An 8,587-nucleotide genomic window follows, 5' to 3' on the forward strand; every position below is an offset into this window, starting at 1 on the left:
GCACTGTTTCTGGTTTTAATTACTGGGTTAGACAGGCATCTGTTGTGGCTAGATTATACAGTACCTGGAATTGCCAGCACATCCCCTAAGCCCCCAGTGAGTTTTGCTTGTCTGCGAACTCAGAGATGCAGACAGAGGTTTTTGTCCTGCACGCAGGCACATCTGGACATCTGTTGTGGACAAAAGTTGTCCTTAAGTGTTCCAGTGGCAAGCGTCTGTTTGTGTGAAGAAAGAATGGGGGAACCCCACCATACGAATGGTCTCTGGGCCAGTTACTATGATGCACCTAAAATTCCAGCAGTTGTGAAAGTCATAACCAAAATTAGCCATTAGTAAAACTCAACACCTTTACTCATATAAATCATGCGACATTGCATCCTTTTTACATAGGCAGGAATACTGAAGTCTGCCTTGGTATTTTTTTGGGAGCTCAGCTTTGAAAGAAGGCATGGGTAGCGTTAGGGTTGCATTATTCAGCTTTACGGCTTTACCCAGAGATAAGACATAATTGGTAGATCCCCAGGTAGGTTGTGTAGCATCACGTATTCATTCTGCTTTAGAAGACTGTTAATTTTTGTTTTCAGCCACCTCCAAAACTGCCCAATGGTGTCTTTGGTTCTGAATTTCAAGACTTTGTTAACAAATGGTGAGTATTTTCTCTACTGCTGAATTCCGAAGGGACACATTTGGGGTCAGCCATGCTAGCTTGCTGTGTCAGTAACTTGAAAAGCAGGGACTCGGATTGCTTTGTAGGCCACAGCAAATGTGAAGTAATTTCAGTTAGCTCAGTCCTCCTTCTCCAACTGTTAATGTATCTAAAGCTCATTTTGCAGGCACCAGCTTGGCAGCACATGCRTGCAAAGAGAACCCCAAAGCTGAGAGAGGTTCCCCTCTTAAAATATTGTCTCTGCTTCTAGCTGTAACTATAGGCAAGCATATCGGATTAATACTTTATTGGCCACAAAGAAGCCACAGTACTTATATGGACTCTGGTCATGCAAAGCAAGGATCATACTTACTGTCATGGGTAACCTTTCAAAGCATTATTCTGCAGGAGGCATTCCAAACAGTGCAGAAGTCTTGCAGGATCCAGATGCTTTTTTTTCTCCTCTCTCCARTGCTTCACGGAACTAACATCTCTAGTGCGTTCTTCCATCTGCGTATACATACTTTACATTCTTCCAATTGCGTTTCAGTGATACAGAACATGAACACTTCCACTGCCCCTGGATAGCATTAAAACCTAAACTGCACTGAACTTGTATATTCAGTGCTACAGGAGGTAGTTCATTACATGTTAAAAAGTTATTTTACTCACTACAAGCTAGATATATGTATTTACGATTTCCAAAAGAAAAGGAACAGTAACCCAATAGACCTAGTTGATAACTAAGCTTGAAAAGACTTGGGTAAAAGAAATTTGAGGGATAAAATGGCTCATATTGTTGAGTTTTGGTTTAAACAGGAATTTCATCTCTCCAGCTTGGTTCTGGACACTCATTCCTGCCCCCATTGAGCAATATCAGACAAGTTAGGATTTCATACTTAAAACTGCATGTGTGAATACCACAGAAAGGAACTGCTTATGAACCTAGATCTATGTTTCATAGATGCTATGTTACTTAATACTTTTATTTGGAATGCTGTCTTCTCAGGAACCAAATAATATACCAAGATGATCTTACATTACTCTATTTAAAAATATACTAAGATATAACTTGTTTAACTTTTTCTGTTTTCTTAGTTTAATTAAAAATCCTGCTGAGAGAGCAGATTTGAAGCAACTGATGGTAAGTGAAAGTTCTTCTCTTGGTTTAAGTACTTGCATGCAGGTGGGTTTCTCAGCTGACCTGAGCAAGKAAATTGAGACAGCAAAGATTAGGATCAGAGCATGGCCTAGGGTGTAGTTCATGGCCCCCAACATGAACAGTTCAAACAGTTTGAAGGGGGCCACTTCTCTGATCGGAGGCCAAGGGGACTAAGGCTTTCACACACCCTTAGAACAGGGACAATAAAGGAGCCCAGAAGAGGAGGAAGGGCAAAAGGAAGAGCCATGTCCAGTTTCCCACTGATGCAGTAATCCCCAGTGGCCCTGCGAAAGCAGCTGCACAGTTGTTTTGCTGCAGTCTAGGGATACACAGTGACAGGACGAAGGACTTAGTGACCAAAGCTGGTGTTTTTGCAGTCTGCTATTTGATAATTACAATGAGTATATGACCTAACACACTAAATTGATTACCAAAAGAATAATCTCATTTACTTCAGTTTAGTAGTCAGTAATACAGTATATAGATTATTTTTAAGAGGAGGAGAGAACAGAATTCCATGCTTTACGGACTAATTAGGTCGATCTATTTTTATGAACTTTTTCTGGGAAATGCAAAATTTACTTTTTCTTCCCCCCTTCCTTCCCTCCTCCATCAACTTCATCTTACAAAATCTGTTAAACTACTAGGCAGCACAGACAAATCTTGCATTTTTTCCTATGTGAAATCCTATCTGATTGGTTTCTGTGGATCTTTTCATGGCCTTAAGGTGGACGTGAGGACTTCTACTACAGAAAATTAAGCTTTTTCCCTGCCCTGATTATTACTTTACAGCAGGGTTCAAAATGCAATTGGATTATTTCTATCTCAGAAAAACCCTACTGCATATGAAAGCACAGGCATACATTTTACAAAGTACTATCTTAAGTATCTGAGTCACATCCTCATTGCACACTGTGGTGCAAGTATTCTGTAATAGGCATCATGTAGGAGGAGTTCCTCTGGAATATTTTGCAACATGTACATTTCATATGCTGGCTACTGAAATAATCTTGCAGAAAAAATCTACTGGTCAGTTCAAGATAGGTATATTATTTGGCAAACCACATGTTTACTTAAACTAGATTATTATAATTCATGTTACTCAATTATTAATTTACTAATTATGTAGTCCTGGATGTTTGATTTAATATATTATTTTCCTCTGGTTAGATTCATGCTTTTATTAAGAGATCTGAAGCGGAGGAGGTGGATTTTGCAGGATGGCTCTGTTCAACCATAGGCCTTAACCAACCAAGTACACCCACGCATGCTGCTGGAGTCTGAATATGGAAGAGCAAATCTTGTACTGTACATCTGTTAAGAACAATGCTGTTTTGGTCCTATTTCCTAAGCTTGTACCTGTTCAAACATGTATTTCACCTCTTAAGGAAGAATGTCTTTAGCATGTGCCAAACTTTTAAAATTTGTCATGAACTAATTGGTATTGTATTGGATTACATTCATTTGTTTACTGACCAAAATGTGAAATGTTTAAGTTACAGTGCTTGCTGATTTTAAGTGATTATGGATATTCTTTCTTAATGAAAACATCACTGGTGGTACTTACCCCCAGTTTGTTTGAACTTTATCAAGATTCTTTGTAAATTGTTGGTACTTCAGTCATGCTTACCTAATCTCCCAGGCAGAAGGGGTTAGAGACCCTCAAAGACTGTTTCTGTCAAGCATGCTTTTGCTGCTGCCAAACTGTATCTGAAAGTTAGGCCTAATGGTTCCAATTTTGCTGTTGTTTAGCAATCTCTTTCCAAGTAAAGAAGGCAAGAGCTCTGTATTTCTCAGAATATACAGGGCAATATTCTAATTGTAGACTTGTTCATATTTCTATATTTATTTTTAAAATGTATCATCATACTTGGAATTGTTTAGTGATGTATGTCTTTCTAATTGATTTTTAAAAGTTAGTTCTTTGACGTGTCCTACAGAATCAAGACAAAGACCCAGTCAATTTACTTCCTTTTAACCTAAAGATTCATGWAAACTGTCTAGTGTCTAAAGTGGATTAAGATTCTCTATTGTTTTATTCTCTCAGATGTTTAGCAATGGATTCTCTTAATAAATATATTATCAAGTAATTTTGTGAAGATTTTTTTTAAATTCAAAATCAAATTAGATCAAGTCAACCAAGGTTTTGACATTAAATCATTACTACATTACATTTTTCTGTATATTTTTGCAGTAAACATTCATTTTCATAAACATGCACTATCATCACTTCTAAGAAGTGCAAAATTGCATATGTATATTATACAGGTTTACACAAATCCTTATTCATCAAGTAGGACAACCACAGGCTACCTACTATTTGTTTTCCCTTTCAGGCAGAAGCTGTACATGTTCCCCCCATGCCCTTAAAGCCTAACTTACGACATTAACAAAAGGTTTCCCCTTACAAAGACAAGATACAAAGTGACAAATATTGTATTTAAAATTTTCTGTGAAAACCCTAGGTAGCTAAAGGGTTAAAGACATTTTGGGGAGATGATTGCAGGCTCTGGGTGCTCAGTTCATTGCTGTAACCCACTAAGGGTTGGGGCAGGCATTTTCCTAGGGTAAACCAACACTGTAGCACAAAAGCTTCCCCCCAAAAGGGCAGGAACATTGTGATCCAACCTGCAGTGGGGAGGCCAAGTCCATGCAGGTGTCTAACCCAGAGTGCTGGTGCTACACTGTAACTGCTTTGGGTTTTGCTCCCCCCCACTCCCCCCTTCTACTAGCATCGCTACTCTTGGCTGACTTCAGCATCTACCAACTACACGGCTTGCCACARGCTGAAAGCTACTGCTGTAGAACACAAGAGGGAGAGAGAGGTTTGGTACATCTGCATGTCTTGAGCAAAAAGTCTTGTTCTCTTAACATGTACTGAGCAACACTATAAAAAGCTTAGCTCCTTGAAAGGTTATTTTGGACAGGGGTTAGATCATTCTTTCCAAATGGCATCCAAATCATTCTAGCTATGAACATATCTTCCGCTTAGCCAACAGCATCAGGTATCAGAGAGAAGGTGGCTGGGGCAGCCCTTAACCCATCAACAGTAGGAGATTATTTATTAACACTTTTAAGGCTGTCTTCATGTTGTCCTGACTTGAATCTGGCCATTGATACTAGTGACAAGGCTACAGAGTCCARTTTAAAATCTGTCCTGAGCTTTAGATGTAAATTACACCAAATAACACACTAAAATAGTATATAGTACTTTTTACTGTTTGGTAAAAGAAATACGCAGTATGTGAATAGCAAGTTTTGATGTGAAATCCCATTTTACTTATGTTTGCTCCACATACAGCAATAATTTGAACACTGCAAGTACAGTAATCTGTAGTAGGACAACAGGAAAATAATTAACTTTATTGCAACATGCAAGCTAGTTTGCCAAACTTGTCTATTTGAATCCAAAAACCAGCAATGGACTTTTCCATGAAAGGTAATAGGGAGAAAGGATATAAAGTGTTTCTGTGAAAAACTACACTGCAGCATGCAGGACACAAACAGCATTTTTCAAAAGTCAGAATTCACCTTTGTAGATGAAAGCCCAGAGTGAGTATCCCAGAACGCCATTTCCCCAGAAGCAAAAGAAAGGAAGGCAARCAGTCCTGTTTTAAGACAGAGACACATGGAGCAGGGTGCAATGCCACAACCACACTGAGCACTGTAACAAGCATAGAAAGGAGAGATTATCTACTGTGACCCTTACAAAACCACCTGTTCACATACATACTTTTAAAGAAATTTATTTGACAATCCAAGCTATAATATTTTCTGCTCAGACTTTTTGTTGTTCCCTTACAAGTCTTGGGAAGGCTTTGCTAAGTGTTCTATACTCAAGTTCTAAGCTCCTTCATAAAGACATCCAGCCCCCTCACAAGGTAATTAGCCTTTAGTAMAGGATGAAGCTGTATTTACATTCTAACATTTAGTTTCTATAGCTACAAGCCAAATAAGAGCCAAATAATAAACAGGCTCACCTCAATCAGTAGCAGGAATTTATTGGAAGTTGAATCATGTATTTTGACTGCACACAGGACACTGGATACTTTTCCAAGCTCTTTTCCTGCTCTTAAATGCAAACTTCAGAAGCATACTTATTTTCTCTAAGCTACTAATGCCAAACTGAGAGAGCAACAGCACCTTTATTCACTAGTTGCATAATGCACAACTCTGGATATATCTCTGAATATTTTCTTAGTAAAGCAGCTTGACAAAATGGCTAAGTTAGCATATTACTTTTATTGTTTGTTTTTAATCAGCTTAACACAGTTTGGTTTTCTGTGCTTCCAAACAACTCTTTAAGAATTGATAAAATAACCAGCTGCACCACATGGTGTCTGCATTCCATTAGGAGAAAGAACATATTGTCTATCAGTAAGAGCAGCACTGACTTGTTACTGTACCATTAAAGAAACTGGGGAAGGAACTTCACATCACTTTTCCATCTTATAAGTTATTAAATGCCTTATATTCCTCCTTGAAGATAACTTGGAAGTAGAAGATGGACTTACATTGACCTGTGGAGTTACTGTGAGGGGAAAAAGAAAATAAAACTAAGAACATTAGTTCCTTATTATGAGTAATGTTGTAAACTAATTCTTACCAATTCTTACAATTTGGAGAAAAATAAAAGGATAATTGGTTACTCCTCTGAAAGAGCAAGAAATAGAAAATACTTCACTATTACAGTCAGACTGACAGTACTTAAGAACAGCACCAGTGGGTACAAAGAGAGGCTACTTTGCTATTGTGCTCAAAATTAAGTTGACAGTGAGAGGCTATAGTGCAATAGCCACTTCTCCCAATGCACCTACACCTCTATCACATTTATAGGGAATGTAAGTTTAGTTTTCCATATAACCGAGAATACACTAGCTGAAAGCATGGAAACAATCTTGGTCAAATCTTTTCTCACTGCCTATCTTAAAATTCCCAGTTTATGCAGATGAGGTTATATATATAATCATTGGTTCAGCAACCAGTCACTGAGAACTGGTTTTATTTTTCAGCAATAGGAAATAAGAACAGACAAGTTATTGCTTTTAGTGCACATGTCAAATTAGTCTGACTTGATTAACAGCTTTCCCGAGCTACACATAAAGATGTAGTAAGCTACACATTAGGTTTTAAATGCAAAAAAGATTATGCTACATATTTGTGCAGCAAGTTTTCATTCTTTTAACATGTAAATCAAGATCTGCCAAGCTTGTGACATTCATGTCTTCAAGTGTAACTTCYCTAGAACCCTCCACAAGTCTTACATATCATACAGTTCATATGCGGGACAAAATGAAAATCTGTTGGCAAATCTTATATGAATGAAGAAGAAATTCCTGAGTCTGTATTAAAAACCAAGATCACCATCTCTGATTATTTTTCTCTTTCAAGAATCTGATTCCTCCTCCTCTTCCTCCTCCTCCTCTTCATGATCTTGAAGACTTAGGTGTAATTCAGTTTGATTGATAGCAGCCTCGTTGTCCATCTGCCCAAGAGTCTGTTATAATAAGAGTGTTTAACTTGCCAGTTGTTATCAAAAACAGCAGCAATACTGCGCATTTCTCAAATCACTATTAAAATTGAATAGTCACAGTAGTCTTTCTTTTAGAGATCTTGGTACTAAAACTGTTGACTACAAGAGCCCAAAGTGATKAGCATCAGTTCTCCATAGAAGAGTTTCAACTAATTCAAGCTGATCATAGAATTAGTATAAAAAGTTCAGATAATATTTGTATTTCCATCCCCTACAATCAGTTGGCTAAAACAGCATGTCATATATAGCAGTATTAGACACAATGCTTAAGAAACTTTATAAAGTGCGGATTAAAATTATGCAAATATAAAGCAGGTATTCCCCAGATCTCCTGGAAACAACATGCTGCTTTCAGGGAAGGAAAAGAAGGTGAAACCTCTTTGGTTTTAGTTTAAACTGAAACATAAAACAGCAACAAACTGGACAGATTTTGTAGCTGAACCTTTCAATTAATGAGAAGCATAAACAAATTCAACCTAAAAGAACTCTAAATGAAAACCATCCATATAAACTCCTAAAGCTACTCAAAGAAATAAATCAATAAAATATTCCTTTCCCCATCACTCACGCTGCTATACAGCATTATGGGTTAAAACGAGTCCCCTTCTTTTCAACAGGCAAGGGCTTTCCTTACTTTTTGAGTCTCCTCTGCAACTGCTGATGAAGAGACTGTTATATTCTCCTCTCTGGACCTAATCATAGACTGCAGTGCCAGCTCTTCCACCTGGAAATAAGGGAAAACAAAAATCTTGGTGGTAATTGTTTCTTAGAATTTATCGAATTTGAAATTAAATATTCTTGAATAATCAGTGACAGTAGCAACAAAGCTCTTTCTTACAAKAAGTTCCAACATGCTCCAACCCGTATTAGGATATGGATGACGACCCCAACACCAGGCAGGGCCGTGCTCCTCGTACAAGCCAACGACAGGTGCGGGGCTGCATTAACCTTAGCGGTTATTGCGTGAAATATAGCCGAGGTGCGGAAACTAAGACTACGACATGTAAGAGCTGCTTTGACACACCAGAAGGCCACGGGAAACAAGCCAAAGCATTCAAGGCCGCKGTCCCGCAGCGGATTACTGGCGTTTCACAAATCAGGGGCATTTCCGACACCCTTTAAACCCTCCACCCTCCCCCCAAATAAAACCCAACAAAAATAAACAACACCACCACCACCACAGAAGCCCAGAGGTCCTCCCGGCCTCCGCTGCCCGCTCGCTCCCGCCGATGGCGTTACCGCCTCA

The 8,587-nt window shown here is 38.5% G+C and overlaps 2 protein-coding genes across 3 annotated transcripts in view; one reads left to right on the top strand and one right to left on the bottom strand.

Annotated features, from left to right (window-relative positions):
• The window catches only part of MAP2K1 (mitogen-activated protein kinase kinase 1), a 42,107-nt gene extending 38,209 nt beyond the window's left edge, over window positions 1-3,898 (top strand). For both annotated transcript variants that reach the window (XM_026073898.1, XM_026073890.1), the window contains 3 exons: window positions 585-646; window positions 1,745-1,790; window positions 2,979-3,898. In XM_026073898.1, the coding sequence (XP_025929683.1) occupies window positions 585-646; window positions 1,745-1,790; window positions 2,979-3,092 (222 nt within the window). In that variant the 3' untranslated portion in view covers window positions 3,093-3,898. The remainder of the gene's footprint in view (window positions 1-584; window positions 647-1,744; window positions 1,791-2,978) is intronic.
• Window positions 3,899-5,538: 1,640 nt separating this feature from the next.
• Window positions 5,539-8,587, bottom strand: part of SNAPC5 (small nuclear RNA activating complex polypeptide 5) — a 4,678-nt gene continuing 1,629 nt past the window's right edge. Inside the window, exons 3-4 of the mRNA XM_026073390.1 lie at window positions 7,976-8,065; window positions 5,539-7,305 (exon numbers count right to left, since the gene is read on the bottom strand). Of these exons, the coding sequence (XP_025929175.1) occupies window positions 7,195-7,305; window positions 7,976-8,065 (201 nt within the window). The 3' untranslated portion in view covers window positions 5,539-7,194. The remainder of the gene's footprint in view (window positions 7,306-7,975; window positions 8,066-8,587) is intronic.

This window comes from Apteryx rowi, unplaced genomic scaffold (genome assembly GCF_003343035.1).
Source record: "Apteryx rowi isolate R43461 unplaced genomic scaffold, aptRow1 scaffold_11, whole genome shotgun sequence".
In the NCBI taxonomy this organism is placed as follows: domain Eukaryota; kingdom Metazoa; phylum Chordata; class Aves; order Apterygiformes; family Apterygidae; genus Apteryx; species Apteryx rowi.